The sequence below is a fragment of the Trichechus manatus genome, unplaced genomic scaffold (genome assembly GCF_000243295.1).
Source record: "Trichechus manatus latirostris isolate Lorelei unplaced genomic scaffold, TriManLat1.0 scaffold00086, whole genome shotgun sequence".
Taxonomy (NCBI): Eukaryota; Metazoa; Chordata; class Mammalia; order Sirenia; family Trichechidae; genus Trichechus; species Trichechus manatus.
In genome coordinates, this window is record NW_004444022.1 from 11064565 (window position 1) to 11085451 (window position 20887).

The 20887-nt window shown below is 37.6% G+C and overlaps 1 protein-coding gene across 1 annotated transcript in view; it reads left to right on the top strand.

Moving 5' to 3' along the window:
* The first annotated feature begins 986 nt into the window (after window positions 1-986).
* Window positions 987-20887, top strand: part of TAFA2 (TAFA chemokine like family member 2) — a 126964-nt gene continuing 107063 nt past the window's right edge. The window contains exon 1 of the mRNA XM_004381569.1: window positions 987-1092. Within this exon, the coding sequence (XP_004381626.1) occupies window positions 987-1092 (106 nt within the window). The remainder of the gene's footprint in view (window positions 1093-20887) is intronic.

Below are 20887 nucleotides of genomic sequence, written 5' to 3' on the forward strand. Positions count from 1 at the left end.
CACCTTGGGCTTATTTCTAAACCCATTGCCATCAAGTAGATTCCAGCTCATGATTACCCATATGGTACAGAGTAGAACCGAATTCCATGGGGTTTTCTTGGCTGTAATCTTTCAAGAAGCAGATCTCCAGGTTTTTCTTCCATGGTGCCTCTGAGTGGGATCAAACCGACAACCTTTCCGTTAGTATCCCAGAGAAAACCATTTGAGCCACCCAGGGACCTCTAGGCCTATCTCTATATCTATCTGTTGGCATCAAATTGATTCCAACTCATAGCGACCCTATAGGACAGAGTAGAACTGCCCCCATAGGGTTTCCATGGAGCGGCTGGTGGATTTGAACTGTTGACCTTTTGGTTAGCAGCCAACCTCTTAACCATTGTGCCAACAGGGCTTCAGCTTATCTCTAGGCCCACTGAAAACCTGGTTAAGTGTTGAATGAGTGCCACAGCACAGAGGCAATCTGCAAAGACTGCAAGAGTTTTTTTTAATTGAGACTGCAGTGAATACACATGTCAAGTAACTCAGTCTTTGCAAAAACAATTTGGAAAACTTGATTTTGTTCACGAATTCATCTAACCAATTTTATTTACATTGTTTGCCCTTAGCTTTTGACTTGGCGTTGAAAGAAAATATCTTTTTAAAGTAGAATAATAAAGGACTTACTTAAATATTTTTCAAACAACTGTGCCTTGAATTTTGTTAATACATTACATCTATGTTTATACTGGGAGAAAAATGGTAGTATTTCCTAACTGATTTAGGCTGTTAAGTGACCAAAGACTTACCCCTTGCATCATATTGTGAAGTACATTGTTTGGAAAACTTTTATTTTCTCTGTTCATATTTTACATACAGTTAACAGCATTTTAAATCCAAGAACTATTATTTTCAGAAGTTAAAGAGAAGTTTAACTTTAAATATAGCACAATTACAACGGAAAAACAATTGTTTCACATACTTAGTCTTTATGTATTGTTTTTTGCAGGATGAGTAAGAGATACTTACAGAAAGCAACAAAAGGAAAACTGCTAATAATAATATTTATTGTAACCTTGTGGGGGAAAGTTGTATCCAGTGCAAACCACCATAAAGGTAAGTTCTTCTGTTTTCTTTCTCAGCCACCTGTGGAATGTGACTCCCCTTAACACAGACTATAGTATTCTGTTTCCACCGGTCTGTTGAATTTTATGGGCATAGGTATTGGGTATGGGTCCTCCAGCAATCCTCTTTAAGTAAAAATGCAGAGAGTTATCCTTAAATGGCTTTGCTAGGAGAGGAATGATTATTTAAATGTTTTTAGGACTCTACTATTTTTACAAATAGTATTCAAAGAATACGGAATTATGACCCTGCCTTTACCCCCCTCATTTCCTTTTTTAAGATAGTGATGTGAAAATGTTGAGTTAATGTGTAATAACGATAAGTTTTTAACTGCAGTAATCCTCATAAAAAGCATCTTTAATGATTCGTATCTTAATAATATGTATTATGTAAAATGTCTTTTAATGCTGTGTATGGGTCATGTTTCTTCAGTAGAGAGAAAAGTGAAGACATTCTCTTACCCTTTTGCCAGAGTACTGCTCCAACCAGCATTTGGACACTACCCTTAATTTGATGTGCAGCACTTTCAATTTTGCAGTGGGAGTATTTGTTTGTATAAAACCTGTTGCTGAGAAGTGGATTCCAACTCATAGCACATATGTGTTAAACTTGACAGCTCAAAATTAAGCCTTTTCTGTCTTCTTTCCTGGCCATAAAACTCAGTACGGTGAATAACCGCCTTTTCCAAATGAATAAAAATGGGGCTATTTCTGAACTGTCCCCACAATAATCAAGTATTCATAACCTAAAAAGTCAACTTAGATTTTTCTGTGAAATATGATTTTACAATTCAATTTTTAATCTACTGTAAAGTCTAAATACTGCAACTTACTTTCATATTCTGTTTTTGAGTGAAGAGGGAATTAAGACTCCCTTGAATTCTGTTAAGCTAAATTAGTTACACATGTGCATTTAATTTGTTTTACGGGGCCCATTAGCAGCAGAGAACAAAGATGTGGTGTGAGCGAGTGGTGCCTATAAGGCAAATCTCTGCTCTTTGTATTTAAAAGAAAAAAGAAACGTCTTTGGAACTAAGAGAATTTTATGAAGAGGAGCTTCATATTCTATATTTTGTAATCCTGTTTCTCCCTTAGAGTGTATGTTGCATACCATTTTTAAAGCTACTTTTAACAGTTTTTCAGTTGTGTTATGGTTTATGCTAACTCCACAGCTAAGATCTCTTCTAACTTCTTGGCAAGAAAATATATATGAGATTTCACATTTTGTTAGAGCACTTACTTAAATTGCCAAACTCAGTACATTATAGAAGATAAAGGAAGTTTTTGTTTTCTTTGTGTGTGTTTGTGTGTGTGTGTGTGTGTGTGTGTGTGTGTGGTTATTATGCTGTTCCATTTCCACCCCGCCAATGATGTTTTAAATGAAAGTTTTAGGGAAGTATTTATTTTTTCCTCCTTTCCTTCCTTTGTCCGTCTCTCTCTCCCTTCCTCCCTTCCTTGCTTTCCTTCTTCATACTTTTTCATTTTGAACTATTTTACACATAAAATGATACGTAACATATAGATAAGTTGTAGGGCATGCTAAATAAAATGAACACTAGTGTACTCATCACCCAACTGAGAAATGTTACATTTCTAATATTCTTGAAGCTGCCTATGTCTGCTACTCTGATCTGATTCCTTGCCTCCTTACCCAAGCTAATGGCTTTTCCCAATTTTGTGATTTTCCTTCCTTTGCTTTTATCTGTATTTTCACCGTGTATTTCCATATATGTAAATAAGACATCACCTTTAATTTTGATTGTTTGTACATATGTAAATAGTATCATGCTCTAAGTATATTTTTGTAGTTTGCTGTTTTGCCCAATAATATGTTCGTGAAGTGTGTTAGCGTTGATTGCATGGGTTGTTGTTAGTTGCTGTTGAGTAGGCTCTGACTCATGGTAACCCCAAGCACAACAGAACGAAACGTCGCCCGGTCCTGCAGCATCTTCACGATCATTGGTGTGCTCGAATCCATTGTTGTCGCCAATGTGTGTTTTGAGTATCTTTCAACCTAGGGGGCTCATATTCCAGCATTATATTGGACTATATTCTGTTGTGATCATATGGTTTTCAGTGGCTGATTTTCAGAAGTAGATTGCCAGGCCTTTCTTCCTAGTCTGTCTTAGTCTGGAAACTCTGCTGGAATTTATCCACCATGGGTGACCCTGCTGGTATTTGAAATACCAGTGGCATAGCTTCCAGCATCATAGCAACAAATAAGCCACCACAGTATGACTAACTAATTGCATGTAGTTGTAGTTTATTCATTTTTTTTGCTGTTGCTCAATAATTTATTGTATGAAGGCAATACAATTGATGTATTTTTTTTTTTGTACACAAATATTTGGTATTCTTTTTTCTTGCCATTATGAACAGTGCTCCTGTGAACATTCTTATGCTTATCTTCTGGTGTACATGTGCAAGGGTTTCTCTAGGGCACATTCCTAGGAGCAGAATTGCTGGTTCACTGGGCATGCATGTCTTCAATCTTACCAGAAATGCCAAAAGGTTGTCCACTGTAGTAGCGCTAATAAAGTTTTTCAAAGTATTTCCTTATCTTTAAATCTCTGCTATATCCTAGTTATCTCTCCTCTTTCATTCAGAATACTTGTGCTGTGTCTCTTCTTTTCTTGATTAGTCTCACCAGAGGTTGGCCAATTTTATTAGCTTTTTCAAACAACCAATTTTTGCTTTTGTTGATCCTCTTATTTGTCTCATTTTCTATTTCATTCCTTTCTGTTCTTATCTCTATTATTTCATTTGTTTATTTTTATTTATGTAACAAACACATAATTATACTTCATATATGCTAGGCTCTCATGGGGAAATGAAACTTTCTCGTGCTCTTGTAAAAACCCCTGGTCTACTGAGGCTTTTCACACACCATAAGGATTAGATTTGTAACCATCTGTGTAGTTAACTGCTCTGATGCAAAATGATAATAAAACTTGTCTTCCTAAGAAGGCCAAATGGTTGCAGCCTGAATTAGGTCAGTAGGTTAAGCTCACAAGGTGCGGGAAGACTGGGATGCTAGCTCCTTAAGTATGAAGCCAGGCCTTGGAGACACCTGGGGTTTACCTGGCCCTTGAAAACACATATTTATATTCCAAAAAGTTAAGGTGAGAACCTAGGACCCTTTTTATCCCATCTCAAAGGAGAAAAAGATTTTTCTTTCATTTTTAGAGAGGAGGGAAGGGCTGGCTCTCTCCTGAATATAAACAGAGAAAATCCATTGTTCTCTGTCACTTACCTACAGAGTGTTGTGCTAGTCAGGACGTTTGATCCGGCTTACATCAAGGGTAAGGCTTCGGACAAGGGGGGGCTGTCTTAGTTATCTAGTGCTGTTAAAACAGGAACACCACAAGTGGGTGGCTTTAACAAACAGAAATTTACTTTTTTCACAGTTTAGGAGGCTAGAAGTCTGAATTCAGTGCCCCAGCTCTAGAAGAAGGCTTTCTCTTTCTGTTGACTCTAGGGGAAGGTCCTTGTCTCTTTTCAACTTCTGTTTCTTGGTTCCTTGGAGATCTCATGTGACGTGGCCTCTATCTTCCCCCATCTTACCCCATGCTTGTTTGCTTCTTGGCTTTTTATATCTCAGAAGAGATTGATTTAAGACACACCCTATACTAGTACTGCCTTGTTAACATAACAAAGAAAACCCATCCCCGAATGAGATTATAACCACAGGTATAGGGATTAGGATTTACAACACATATTTTTTGAGGACACAATTCAGTTAATAAAAAAGCAAAATATACCCATTGCCATCGACTCATTTCTGACTCATAGCAACCTATTACTCTCTATGAAGGAATGTATAAGAAATCTCTCTCTGTTCTAGAACGCTATGTGTACGCATTCAGGATGATAGTAAGAAAGATGAATATTAAACACCCAACAACATTCTTCTAAGAGCTTTATAATTACCAACTCATTTAGTCCTCATAACAATCTATGATTTAGATATTATTATTAAACTCACTTTACAGGTCAGAAACAATGGCAAAGAAAGGTTAAGTAATTTGTTGTAGGTTGCCTCATTAGTAACTGTTGGAACCAGCATTCAAATCCAGGCAGTTTTGCTCCATATAGCCACTACATTATCATCTTTCCTCTTCTCTGAATTTATTCTCCTTCTCTTTCCCTAACTTACTAATTTTTTATAGTTCATTATTTTTAAGCATATCCTTTTGTCTTCTAATTCAATCATTCAGGGCTATGAATTTCCCTCTAAAAACCACTTTTACTGAGTTATTAGTTCAATTCTGAGTATTTTCTAATTTCAATTTTGATTATGTCTTTGTCCCATGAGTTATAGAAATATTTAAACATTTCTAAATGTTTAAATTATTTTAAAAATTATTATTTAAATTATTTAAAAAATTATTAATGATTTGAAATATCATTTCATTGTGGTCAGAGAATATGGCCTGTATAATACTCATTCTTTTTTTCTTCCAACCTCTGCTGCTCTTTATAGGTATTATTTTCCTTCTTCCTTTCCTAGAATTATCTTATAGTGCAGAATAGTAATAGAAAGGGTTGGTATTTTTGTAATGTTTTCTACCGTGTTTTTTTTTTTTTATTGTGCTTTAGGTGAAAGTTTACAGCTCAGGTTAATTTCTCATTGAAAAATTTACACACATATTGTTTTGTGACACTGGTTCCAATCCCCATAATGTAAAAGCACGCTCCTCCTTTCTACCCCAGGTTCCCTGTGCTCATTCGTCCAGACACTGTACCTTCCTGCCTTCTTGTCTTGCTTTTGGATAGGAGTTGCCCATTTGGTCTCATATATTTGATTGAACTAAGAAGCGTGTTCTTCATGTGTGTTATTTTTTGTTTTATAGGTATGTCTAATCTTTGTCTGAAAAGTGGGCTTTGGGAATGGTTTCAGTTCTGGGTTAGCAGAGTGTCCTGGGTCAATGGTTTCAGGGGTTCCTCTAGTCTCTGTCAGACTAGTAAGTCTGGTCTTTTTTTATGAATTTCAGTTATGTTCTACATTTTTCTCCCGTGCTGTCCAGGACTGTCTGTTATGATCCCTATCAGAGTGGTTGCTGGTGGTAGCTGGGCACCGTATAGTTCTTCTGGTCTCAGGGTGGTGGAGTCTCTGGTTCATGTGGTCCTTTAGTACTTTGGGCTAATGTTTTCTTTGTGTCTTTGATTTTCTTCATTCCCCTTTACTCTGGATGGGATGGGATCAATAGATATATCTTTCTTAGATGACTGCTTGCAAGCTTTTAAGACCCCTGACACTACTCACCAAAGTGGGATGTAGAACATTTTCTTTATGAGCAATGTTATGCCAGTTGACCTAGATGTCCCCCAAGACAGTGGTCCCCAGCCCCCAGCTCTAGCTACTCAGTCCCTCAAAGTGTTTGGATGTGTCTAGGAAATGTCTGTGCTTTTGGTTTCGTCCAGTTGTGCTGACCTTCTGTATATTGTATGTTGTCCTTCCCTTCACTGAAGTTGACACTTGTCTACTATCTAGTTAGTGATTTCGCCTTCCTCTCCCTCCCCACCCTCATAACCATCAAAGAATGCTTTTTCTCTGTGGAAACCTTTTCTTGAGTTCTTATAATAATGGCCTCATACAATATTTGTCCTTATTGTGACTGACTTATTTCGCCCAGCATAATGCCTTCCAGATTCATCCATGTTGTGAGATGTTTTGCAGATACATCATTGTTCTTTATCATTGCGTAGTATTCTATTGTGTGTATGTACCGTAGTTTGTTTATCCATTCATCTGTTGATGGGCATTTAGGTTGTTTCTATTTTTTTGGTATTGTAAATTGTACTGCAGTAAACATTGGTGTGCATATGTCTATTCGTGTGATGGCTCTTACTTCTCTAGGGTATATTCCTAGGAGTGGGATTGCTGGATCATATGGTATTTCTATTTGTAGCTTTTTAAGGAAGCACCATATTGTTTTCCAAAGTGATTGTACCATTTTACATCCCCACCAGCAGTGTATAAGAGTTCTAATCTCCCCACAACCTCTCCAACATTTGTTATTTTGTGTTTTGTGGATTAGTGCCAGTATTATTGGGATGAGATGGTATCTCATTCTAGTTTTGATGTGCATTTCTCTAGTGGGTAACGATTGCGAGCATTTTCTCATGTGTCTGTTAGCTGCCTGAATGTCTTCTTTAGTGAAGTGTCTGTCCATGTCCTTTGCCTATTTTTTAATTGGATTATTTGTCTTTTTGTTGATGAGCTGTTGCAGTATTTTGTAGATTTAGAGATTAAACCCTTGTTAAGTATGTTGTAGTCAAAAATTTTTTCCCAGTTGGTAGGTTCTCTTTTTACTTTTTTGGTAGAGTCTTCTGATGAGCTTAAGTGTTTAATTTTTAGGAACTTCCAGTTTTCTAGTTTATTTTCTGGTATTTGTGCTTTGTTAGTTATGGTTTGTATCCTATTTATGCCATATATTGGGGCCCCTAGTGTTGTCCCTATTTCTTCTATGATGATCTTTATAATTTTAGATTCTATATTTTGGTCTTTGATTCATTTTGACTTAGTTTTTGTGTATGGTGTGAGGTAGAGATCTTGTTTCATTTTTTTACATCCAATATGACAGCACCATTTGTTAAAGAGACTGTCTTTTCCCCATTTAATGGACTTTGGCCCTTTGTCAAATATCAGCTGCTCATAGATGGGTGGATTTATGTCTAGGTTCTGAATTCCATTCTATTGGTCTACATGTCTGTTGTTGTACCAGTACCAGGCTGTTTTGACTACTTCCACTGTATAAGTTCTAAAATCAGGTAGTGTGGGGCCTTCCACCTCATTCTTCTTCAGTAATGGTTTACTTATCCAGGGCCTCTTCCCTTTCCATATAAAGTTGGTGATTTGTTTCTCCCTCTCATTAAAGAATACTGTTGGAATTTGGATCAGGGTTGCATTCTATTTGTAGATTGCTTTGGGTGGAATTGAAATTTTTACAATGTTGAATCTTCCTATCCTTGAGCATAGTATGTTTTTCCACTTAGGTTAAGTCTCCTTTGGTTTCTTGCAGTAGTGTTTTGTATGGGTCTTTCATGTCCCTGGTTAGATTTATTCCTAAGTATTTCATCTTCTTGGGGGCTATTATAAATGGTATTAATTTGATGATTTCTTTTTCGAAATTCTCTTTGTTAGTGTAAAGGAATACAACTGATTTTTGTATGTTTATCTTGTATCCTGATACTTTGCTGAAATCTTCTATTAGTTCCAGTAGCCTTCTTGAAGATTCTTTGGGGTTTTCTGTGTATGAGATCATATTGTCTGTCAATAGGGATAGTTTTATCTCTTCCTTACCAATTTGGTTGCCCTTTATTTCTTTTTCTTGCCTTATTACTCTAGCTAGGACTTCCAGCACAGTGTTGAATAAGAGTGATGATGAAGGGCATCCTTGTCTGGTTTCTGTTCTCAAGGGGAATGCTTTCAGTCACTCTCTATTTACAATGATGTTGGCTGTTGGGTTTGTATAAATGCCCTTTATTATGTCAAGGAATTTTCCTCCTATATCTATTTTGCTGAGAGTTTTTGTCAAGAATGGGTGTTGGACTTTGTCAAATACCTTTTCTGAGTCAATTGGTAAGATCATGTGATTCTTTTCTTTTGTTTTATTTGTGTGGTAGATTACATTGATTGATTTTCTAATGTTGAACCATCCCGGCATACCTGGTATGAATATCACTTGGTCATGATGTATTATTACTTTGATATACTGTTGGATTCTATTGGCTAGAATTTTGTTGAGAACTTTTGCATCTATGTTCATGAGGGATATTGGTCTGCCATTTTCTTTTTGTTGTGTCTTTGCCTGGCTTTGGTATCAGGGTTATGTTGGCTTCATAAAATGAGTTTGAGGGGTCTTCCTTTCTTTTCTGTGCTCTGAAATACCTTTAGTAGTATTGGTGTTAGCTCTTCTCTGAATGTTTGGTAGAATTCTCTAGTGAAGCCATCCAGGTCAGGGCTTTTTTTTTGTTGTTGGTGGGAGTTTTTTCTTCTTTTTTGATTACCCTTCCAATCTCTTCTTTTTTTATGGGGCTGTTTAGTTTTTCTACCTCAGTTTGTGTTCGTTTAGGTAGGTAGTGTGTTTCTAGAAATTTATCCATTTCCTCTAGGTTTTCTAATTTGTTGGAGTACAATTTTTCATAGTATTCTGTTATGATCCTTTTTATTTTGGTTGAGTTTGTGTAATATCACCCATCTTATTTCTTATTAGGGTTATTTGCTTCCTCTTCTGTTTTTCTTTTGTCATTTTGGCCAGCAGTTTGCCAATTTTGTCGATCCTTTCAAAGAACCAAGTTTTGGTCTTGTTGATTCTTTCATTTGATTTTCTATTCTCTACTTCATTTATTTCTGCTCTAATCTTTATTATTTTCTCTCTTCTGGTGGCTGAGGGCTTGTTTTGCTGTTCTCTTTGTATTTGTTCAATTCATAAGGTTAATGTTTTGATTTTGACTCTTTCTTCTTTTTTGATGCATATGCTTTTTTGTTATAAATTGACCTCTAATTACTGCTTTTGCTGTGTCCCAAAGGTTTAGTAAGATGTTACCTTAGTTGTCTAATGCTGCTGTAACAGAAATACCACAACTGGATGGCTTTAACAAAAAGAAATTTATTCTCTCACAGTCTAGGAGTGTAGAAGTCTGAATTCAGGTGCCAGCTTCAGCGGAAGGCTTTCTCTCTCTATCTGCTCTGGGTGAGGGTCCTCATCATCAATCTTCCCTGGTTGAGGAGCTTCTCAGCACAGGGACCTTGCATCCAAAGGACACACTATACTCCTGACTCTTGTTTCTTGGTGGGATGAGGTCCTCACGTCTCTCTGCTCACTTCCTTCTTTTATCTCTCAAAAGAGATTGACTTAAGACACAACCTAATCTTGTAGATTGAGTCCTGCCTCATTAATATAACTACTGCTAATCCTGCCTCATTAACATCATAGAGGTAGGATTTACAACACATCAGATGACAAAATGGTGAACAGTCACACAATACTGGGAATTGTGGCCTAGCCAAGTTTACACACAGTTTTGGTGGGCACAGTTCAATCCATCACAGATGTGTTTTCGTTCTCATTTGCTTCTATGAATTTTTTTATTCCATCATTGATTTCTTTTTTTACCCAATAGTTTCTAAGCAAGATGTTGTTCGGTTTCTATATTTGATTTTTTTTCCTTGCTGTTTCTGTTATAGATTTCTGCTTTTATGGCATTATGATCAGAGAAGATGCTTTGTATTATTTCGATATTTTGGATTTTGTCAAGGCTTGCTTTATGGCCTAAAATGTGGTGTTCCATGTGTGTTGGAAATGAATGTATACTCTATATACTTTGCTGCCGTTGGTTGGAATGTTCTGTATATGGATATGTCTGTGAGGTCCAGTTGGTTGATTGCGGCCTTTAGATCTTCTGTATCTTTATTGATTTTCTTTCTAGATGTTGTGTCCTTCACCGAAAGTGGTGTGTAGAAGTCTCCTACTATTATTGTGGAGCTATCTATTTCTCTTTTAAATGCTGTCAGAGTTTATTTTATGTATTTCGGGGCCCTGTCATTGGGTACATATATATTTATTATGGTTATGTCCTCCTGAAATAATGACCCTTTAATCATTATATAGTGTCCTTCCTTATTCTTTATGGTGGATTTTGCTTTGAAGTCTTTTTTATCGGAGATTAATATTGCCCCTCCTGGTTTTTTTTTTATCATTTGAGTTTTAGTTTGTTTATTTTTTTGTGTCTAAGGTGTGTCTCTTGTAGGATCATTTTTTTTTTTTAAATCCATTATGCCACTCTGTCTCTTTACTGGTGCATTTAGGCCATTTACATTCAATGTAATTATTGATAGGTATGAGTTTACTGCTGTTATTTTGATTTTTTTTTTTTTGTGGTGGTGTTGGTTTCTTTGTTCTGCTCAATTTTCCGAGCTGAATTCTTTTTGTTTATGTGTTTATTTTTATCTTTTTCATTATTGTTGGTTTTATCTTTGCTGAGTCTATGTTTTTCTTGTTTTTTATTTTGATGGGTAGGTTTGTTAGCTTCCTTTGTGGTTACCTTGAAATTTATCTTTGTTTTTCTAAGTTTAAATTAGTCTTTTATTTCTTGTTATCACCTTGACTTTCTCTCCGTATGGAAGTTTTATGACTACACCGTTTAGTCCCTCTTTTTTTGTTGTGACATTGTTGTTGTTTACATATTGATGTTTCTCGTCCCTGTTTTCAGTCTTTTAGCTTTGATTTTTTTTCTTTTTTGAGAATTCCCCATCTGGGTTGTTATCTGGTTGATCTGTCCTCTGTCTTAGTCCTAGATTGTTGTCTGATGTCAGTGCTCTAATTAGAGGACTCCTTTTAATATTTCTTTGAATTTTGGTCTGGTTTTCACAAGGTCCCTTAATTTCTGTTTTTCTGGAAATGACCAAATTTCACCATTGTATTTGAGAGATAATTTTGTTGGATATATAATTCTTGGCTGGCAATTTTTTTACTTCCAGGCTTTATATATGTCATCCCATTGCCTTCTTGCCTTCATGGTTTCTGCTGAGTAATCTGAGCTTAGTCTTACTGGTTCCCCTTTGTAGGTGCTTTTCATTTATCCCTAGCTGCTGTCAGGATTCTTCCTTTGTCTTTGGTTTTGGCAAGTTAGATTATGATATGTCTTGGTGACTTTCTTTTGGAGTCTATCCTGTATGGGGTTCGTTGAGCTTCTTGGATAGATATCTTTTCGTCTTTCCTGATGTTAGGGAAGTTATCTGCCAGCAAATCTTCAACCATTCTGTCTATGTTTTCTGTTATCCAGCACCTCCCTCCCACCCCCCACCCCCATTCTGGTACTCTGATCACTTATAGATTTTTCCTCTTGATATTGTCCCACATAATTTTTAGGCTTTCTTTATTTTTTTCATTCTTTTTTCTGATTTTTCCTCAAACAAGTTGGTGTCAAGGGATTTATCTTCAATCTCACTAATTCTGACTTTCATTATCTCAATTCTGCTCCTATGACCTTCTATTGAGTTATCTAATTCTGAAATTTTATTGTTAATCTTTTGGATTTTTAGTCACTGTCTCTGTATGGTTTCTGGAAGCCTGTTTATTCTGTCATTTTGTTCTTGTATTGTTTTCCTGAATTCTTCTATTTCTTTGTCTGTGTGTTCCTTGGTTTGGTCTGTGTTTTGACTGATCTCCTTCCTGATCTCTTGGAGAGGTCTGTATATTAGTCTTTTGAATTCTTTATCAGGTAGTTCCATTGCCTTATCTTCTCCAGAACGTTTTCTGGTTCTTTATTTTGGTAGCTTGCTGGAACCATCATGTCCTGCTTCTTTATGAGATTTGATATTGACTGTTATCTCCAAGGCATCAGCAAGTTATTATATTTATTTATTGTATTTTTTTTTTTTTACTACATCCTATATTTTTGTTTTGTTTTGATATATCCAAGTAGGCTGGGCATGTGTACTGCTGTGATCATTGGCATCACTGAAGGTCTCACCTCCTGTCTTCAGTTGGTCAGAGCAACTACTAGATGTGTGAGCCTGGCAGTCTGTTCACTGTTCTTGCGGGAGTGTGTTTGTTCAGGTTGCATGTGCCCAGGTTGTTGGTTATCGAGTGTTTGGTGCAGACTCTCACCTACAGTCCTAGGCAGGAAGGACTACGTGGAGGTGTTTGAAGCAGGCACAGGTCTCTGGGTGCAATGGGGGTGGTGTAGGGGGCAAGGCAATGGGCTGTTGGCTGCCCCTGGGTGCCTGGATAGAGAGTGTGCCCTTGTCCGTTACAGCACATAGTAGGGGCCTAGAGCAACTGGTCCTTTGGTTGTGCCATGGGAGGCAGCACTAATTCTCAGGCCCATATCGTAGGTGGCTAGATGGAGTGGGTGGTATTGCTGGCCCTCAGGTCCTGAGTGTGGGTTGGTGAGGCCCCTTCTTAGGGGGTAGGACAGTGTCAAATGTCACAAATCAGCAGCTCCCACTTGGCTGCTGTAAGTGAAAATGGGTTTCAGATGGATGCCCTGCCTGTGTCGTTATAATGAGAGTGTGAGGTATTTGGATCAGCCCGCAAGGCACTGGGGCAGGGTTGATGGGTGAGGGCAAAGAGTACTGCAAGTCCATGGACCCGTTATGCCAGCCATAAGTTCCCAGCTTAGGGGGCGTGGCATTGTTGAATGCTGTGGGACTGGCGTCAGAGCAGAGAGGGGGGATGGCTGGGGGAAGGAAGTGCTCCTTGGTTATGGAGCTCCGGTGGGAGAAAGGTACACGGTGGGTTGGGAACTTGCACTTAACTTTCGTAGGTCTAGTGTTGCTCCTGTTTGGTTCTGGAGGTGTGTGCAGATTCGCTGCTGCTTGGCTGCTCTAGATGGGGTGAGTTTCAGCTTGGGATGTTGCTGCTTGCCTCTGCTGCTCTAGATGGGGTGAGTTTCAGCTTGGGATGTTGCTGCTTGCCTTAGCCTGTCTGTGCTGTGCAGATTCAGCTAGCAGGACGCTGGCGATCCCATGATCCATAATTCCCCATTTCCACTGTTTTTGAATTGTCTCTCCTTCCACCTGCTGTTCAGTCCGATTCTGCAGCTTTGTCTTTGATGATTAGGGTTTCTACATTGTCAGATATATCTGATTCACTTGTTTTTTCAAGTCTCTGTTGTAACAGGGATGACACAGCATCTGACAATTCTTGGCGTCACTCTCTAATACTGATTCTTTGATATTTGTTGAACTTTATTTTATGGTAGTTTGTGGTTAATTTTTGTTAGAGTCTATGTTAGCTTTAAAAGAACATGCGTTCTCAAATTTTGGGGTGCAGGGTTATATACATGACCATTATGTCAAGCTAATTTATCGTGTAATTCAAATCTTCTCTATGTATTTACTTATTTGTTCATGTCATGGATTGAATTGTGTCCCTCCAGAAACGTGTGTAGCAACTTGGCTAAGTCATGATTCCCAGTATTGTATGATTGTATAATCTAATGTGATTTCCTTATGTGTTGTAAACTGCATCACTTTGATGAGATTATATGTGATCTCCTTATGTAGTGTAAATTCTATCACTGTGATGAGGTTGACAAGATTAGATGGTGTCTTAGTGCAATCTCTTTGAGGTATAAAAGAGAGAAGTGAGCAGAGACACATGGGAACCTCATACCACCAAGAAAGCAGTGCCGGGAGCAAAGCGCGTTCTTTGGACCTGAGGTTCCTGCGCTGAGATGCTCCCAGGCCAAGGAAAGACTGATGGCAAGGACCTTCCTCCAGAGCCGACAGAGAGAGAAAGCCTTCCCCTGGAGCTGATGCCCTGAATTTGGACTTGTAGTCTACTGGACTGTGAGAGAATAAACTTCTCTTTGTTAAAGCCATCCACTCGCAGTATTTCTGTTAGAGCAACACTAGATGACTAAGACATTCTGGTTGACTTACCATTTCATTTACTTTCTGTGTTAAAAATCACTCTGTGAATTTGTCATTCTTTTTGGGGTTTTAGAAGTTTTTGCTTTATATATTTTGAGTTTCTATTATTAGCTATGTACAAGTTTAGAATTACATTCTCTTAGTTAATAGGAACTTTTACAATGCTCCTTTTCATCTTTAGCAAACTTTTAAAGATACTTTATCTTTTTTCGTTCTGCAGTTTGATCACAATATATATTAGTGAGTTTTTAAAAATTTATGTTGTTTGATATTTGGTTGACTTCATGAATGTGACGGTTGGTGTCTCACAGCAACTTTGAAAACTTCTAAGGCATTATCTCTTGAAATATTGCTTTTCCAACACTTTCTATACTAAATAGAATTCTTGCTAGTTGTATGGCAGCTTTTTTACTCCGTTCTTTAGGTATTTTAAGCTTTAATTTATATTTTCCACCTTCAAGTCTCTCTCTGCTATATTCTGGGGAATTTATTCAGCTCTTTCTACCATACTATTTCTGTCTTCTTTTGTATCTAATCTATTCTTTCTTCCACAGACTGAGTTTTAATTTCATTAACTCAGTTTTTTATACAGTTTTTTTCTTTCAATATGCTTATTTTTGATATCCTTTTGTTCTCATTCATATTTTCAATTTATCTATTTACATGTTATGAATACTTATTTTATACTCTATCCAATAATTCCATTTTAAGAAATCTTTGTTTTCTTTCTGCTAACTTTTACTCATAAAACTTTATTTATTCTATAATTTTGTGAGTTTTTTTTAAATTTTATGAGAAATCATGTTTTGTTGGAATCATATTTGTGAGAGTGTTTGAAGCCTATGCTGAGGATGCATTCTTCTAGTGATGATTTTCATATGCCATGAATCTTAGGTAAGGTTGCTAGGAACAAGACCAAGTCAGGAATTCTTGTTTATGTGATTTATTGAATAAGTGCTCTCAGGAAAGGAGAGGTAGGGGAGCAAGATAGAGCAGGAGGCAAAAAGCTAAGCACAATAAAGTCTCAGCTGGAAACTAGCTTAGTCTGGTCCTATGGGAAAGGACTGCGCCGCAGTTTGTCCCTCAAGGCAAGAGGGGTGCTCTTTTCTACTCTTGTGTCTCTTAGTCATTGATCTGCTCTCTAGGGTGGGAATAGCCTTCCTAGGGAAGTGGCTTCTGTTTAAAACCCATTGCTGTTAAGTTGATTCTGACTCATAGTGACACTATGGGGCAGAGTAGAACTGCCGCATACGGTTTCCAAGGAGTGGCTGGTGGATTCAAACTGCTGATCTTTTGGTTAGCAGCTGCGCCCTTAACTACTACACCACCAGAGCTCCTGTTTAGGGGAGGATAAATCTCCAAAGAAGGGGGCAGCTGTGAATTGTAATCAACCAACGTTCACAGCAAGTGGAGGAAAAGTGAACCAGCTGATAAAAAGGATCTTGGCAGGTACTGAGGAACCCTGGTTGTGCAATGGTTAAAGTGCTTGGCTGCTAACCAAAAGGTCTGTGGTTTGAACCCACCAGCCACTCTGAGGCAGAAAGAGTGGTAGTCCTGCTTCCGTAAAGATTTACAGCCTTGGAAACCCTATGGGGCAGTTCTTCTGTGTCCTATAGGGTTGATATGAGTTGGAATCGACTCGATGGTAGTGGGTTTTGGTTTGGCAGGGTACTAACAGCTATATTCCATTGCAGTATACTCCTAGTACTGCTCAGTCCACTTGCTTCTCACCTAAGTTCACTCCATCCAGGCAAAGCTTATCCAACATTCTGGTTGGTCACAATTTCTGAAGAAGCTTATATGAAGAAGAATAGTGGGGTAAACTGCAACCCACTCTAATGCAGATACTCATTATCTCCTCAGTCCCTACTCATTCTAGATTTTCCTCTCCTTCAGTCAGTGCTTCTGCTGGTCTAATAGGCTTGCATGGTGTTTTACCCAAACCTCAACCCAGAGGGTTCTGAGACTTGGGTTATTGTGCCCTTAATGCTGTGGTTGTTGTACTTAAACATTTATAGTTATAACTGGGCATGAGAATGCCAAGAGATGCCCCAGTGGATCATCTTAGTGGTTCACATACCCCCCTGCCCTTACACTGCAGCAGCCCTCTTCCTCATGATCATCAGGGTCATTTACCCCATCAGTATTTAAGTCCTTCCCTTTTTCGCTGGTCTATGGGTAGTAGGCACCTAAATTGACCAGGGAGCAGCTGTAGCTTTATGTCTAGTAGCTTCACCCTACTGGGAGCTAGTTCTCCTAGACCCACAGCATCTATTTTTCTTTTTGTCAGGAATATTTTAGACCAGATATTTTTAGCTGAAAATTTGTTTTACTCAATAATTATCAAGCACCTACAATAAGGACTGGGGATATAGCAATACCTAAAAAGAGACAAAACTCTTTACCTTCATGGAGTTTTCATCCTGGAGGTGGGAAGATAGGCAATAAAAAGAAAAATAAATAAAATAGTATGTTTGTGGATATAAATGCTTTGGAAAAAATAAGGGAATAAAAAGGGAAAAGGAGTATTCAGGAGAGATTGTACGATTAAACAAGGCCTTTGAGTAAGCTCTAAAGTTTCCAGTAGAGTCAGCATGGGAATACTTGGCAGAAAGGATGTTCCAGACAGAGGCAGCAGAAAGTATGAATGCTTTCAAGTAGGAACGTGCCTGGAGTCAATGAGAAATAGCAAGAAGGAGGATGTGTGTAGAGAAGGGTATTTAAGGGAGAGAGGGATAAGAGATGAGGACATTACAGAACAGATAAATATAGGGGATGATAGAACTGAATAATTAGCTCTCCAATTATGCAATAGCATCCTGCTATCAAGAACAACCAAGTGGAGAATGGTGTCACTCCATTTCCTGAACATGATGTACAAATCTAGAACATTTGGATTTGAAAACCCAGATATCTAAGAATCAGAAGTTGTTGTTCTCTGTTTAATAAAAGATTCTGAGCTTTGGGGAACTAACAGTTCCTCATACACAGACAAATGAGTTTATTGCTCAAACTGCCACAGAAGGAGTCTGTCCTGAATTCTCACAATTGTGTTGTGCTGATCGTTCTGTAAGGATTAACTCAGAGTGTTGTGACTGCCAGTCAGAGAGTATAAGCAGTGTTTTCCCCCCTTGGAAGCAATTACATAAGGTACACCTTCAGATATTGGGGCTCAGAGAGGAAACATTTGATTTAGGATTCCAAGTTCCTAATAGAAAAGATATAATCATTAATATGTTTTCTTGCCTTTTCTTTCCCTTCACCGTATCCAAACTAAATTTAAAGAGAATGATTGGGTGTGTGCATTGGAAAAGGAGCTGTATTTTGTGTGAGAGAACTACATACAGGTGAGAGTTATACACAGAAAGGAAAACAAAAAATTTAGTGTGATTAAGATTGAATATATGTTATCCTCACTGTAATTTGAGGTAATTATTAATCTGAATTGGTATTTTGATTGACTGAAATTTCCTCAAATAAAAACAAGTTTTAAAATAAGAATGGTTTCTAGTCCAAAGTCTGGGTAATGTAGCAGCTATTTAAATAAATTTTTGGACTCTTCATTTGTTTGTTAGTTCTTCGGATAGTTTGTTAACTCATCCAACCAACTATACATTAAACAAAATATATATTGAGTGTCTTTTAAGTACTAGGTTTTAAGTCAAGTTCTGGAGATAAAAAAGTGAGCAAAACAGATAAGATCCATGCCCCAGTGGAGCTTACAATATGGTGGCAAGAGAGATATTAATCACACATACATATTTAATTACCAATGGTATTAAGTGCTGTAAAGATAAAATTTCAGTATGATAAAAGTATGTAAACTATAAAATGGGTGGATGGGGGATCAGGGAAGTCTTTTCTAGGGAAGAGACATTTGAACTGTGATCTGAATGGGGAGTGAGAGTTAAGTAGACAGAAGGCAGAAGTGGGGATGTTCCAGGCAGGCAGAGTAGTAGTCTGTGCAAAGGTTCTGAGACAGGAGGAATACAATGGTCTGGAACTGAAAGACCAGTGTGGCTGGAGGTGAGAGAGCAAGGAGGAGGGTGGTGCTCAGTTAGCTTGGACAGGTGGATGGGCAGATGCTTTGGGGCCATGTTCAGAATGCTGTTCAGAATGCTGGTACTTACAGTTTAAAATGTTTGTTCTGATTTAGCTACAATATTACTAGGGTCTCCAGAGCTGGTTTATAGCTGATTTTGATGCACGTCAAAGTTTAGAACCCTGATTTATAATTTATAGTATTTTTAAGAACATTGTTTATGAAAACACTTAGATTTATGCCCTAACAGAAAGAAAAATAGCCAGAATATAAACTGACTATTCTGGACTTTGAACCCAGATTATTTATTTTATTGAATTCTCAAAGTAATACATGTTATTTAAGAAACTTAGCAAATAAATAAAACATCTAGCGGAGAAATCAAGTTACCCATAATTCTTCCACCCAGAAATTATTACTGATGATCTTTGGACATATTTTCTTCCAGTGTAGTTTATGAACATATTATGCATATTTGAGCACATATTCATTTACTTCATTTATTCATTCATACATTTATTGATACATACTAGGTGTCAGAGACTATGCTGGCCTTAGCTTGTGATTCTGCTTTAAACCATGCAGATAAAGCTGTTTTCCTGGAATTTACACTTCTGTATCCTGATTTTTGTCTTCTCCTTTTAATTTTAAGATATGTTATGCTTATAAAAGAGTACATAAAATGCATATGCACTCCACTGAATATTTATAAAGCAAACAACTGTGCAACTCTAGACCAGGACAAGAAATAGAATGTTGCTAGTCCCTCAAAGCCCGTTGTGTCCCTCCCTGATTACAAGCCCCTCCTCCTCCAGAGAAAGTTCTCTCCTCCCCCAGAGGTAACCTCTTTCCTGACTTATAACCCATAAACAATAGAGGTTTCGCTTATCTGGTATTTAATTTTGTGAAATTGGAATCCTACTATGGTCATTTTTAGTGGGTATGATTTGCTTCTTACTATCAACATTTTCTTTTGAGATGCATCCGTGTTCTGTGTATCTATTGTTCATTTACACTGTTGTATAGGATTCCACTGTAAGAATATACTGCAATTTATCTCTTCTACTTTTGGTGGACATTTGGATCTTTCTAGTTGTTGGTTGTTATAGACAATCTTGGTGTAGACGTTATTGTACATGTATTTTGATGCACATGTACAAAATTTCTCGAGGATATATTCCTAGGAGTGGAACTGTGTGGGTCCTATTATAGGCACGTATTCAACTTTACTTTCTTTTTTTTCTCTTACCAATAAATCTTCAGTATTTATGTATTAAAATACTATCTATAAACATATTTTAAACGGACCATGGAGAAACATTATATAAATGCACTCTAAATTACTTAACAAATTATTTGTTGTAAGATTGCTTGTGACTTTTTTGTTTGTTAATACTAATATACAAAGCTTTGTGCAATGATTATGTTCACATTTAATATTAATTTCTTTTAATATTTAGCATAAATTAGAATTTTGGGGTTAAAAGGAACGAAAGGCTTGTGTAATTCAATATGCAGTCAGGACAACGGAAATCACACTATTGTTGTTGTTAGTTCTCCTTGAGTTGGCCCCCAACTCATAGTGACTCCATGTACAATGAATGAAATGCAGCCCAGTCCTGCACCATCCCCACGATTGGTTGAAGATCTGACCATTGTGATCCACAGAGTTTTCATTGGCTGATTTCTGGAAGTAGAATGCCAGGCCTTTCTTCCTAGCCTGTCTTAGTCTGTAAGCTCTGCTGAAACCTGGTCAACAACAAAACAAAAAACAAACAACCAACGAACAAAAAGGGGGGGCCGCCCAAGAAAAAAAACGGCCGCGGGAAAGAAAAGTCCAACAACGAAACAACAGTGTCCCCTTGGAAATCACACTAGGGTGGTTTAAAATAGGGAATTGGTTACAAAAATCTTAAAAGTGCTGGAGAAGGAAATAGAGAATGGTGATACTACCCACAGAGCAGTAATTACAGAAATCTATTATTGTCCCTGGAGGTGGAAAAGCAAATGAAAAGTGGTCTTACCCTGAGCTCATGATTATACTTGGTGCTGAGGCTACTGGAGCACTGCTGCTACTTAGGAATCTCTTCCACTGTCACTGAGCGTGAAGCCAGAATCCATCGTATCTCATGATATGCAGGAACCTGGTGGGATGAATGCTGATGGAGCCTCCAGTTACCCACAGTATCCTACCGTAGCACTTCTGAAGCCAAAATCAGAACAAACAAACAACTCCCCCTGTCATGGTTTGAATTATGTCCCCTAAAATGTGTGTATCAATTTGGCTGGGCCATGATTCCCAAAATTGTGTGGTTGGCCTCCATTTTGTGATTGTAATTTTATGTTAAAGAGGATTAG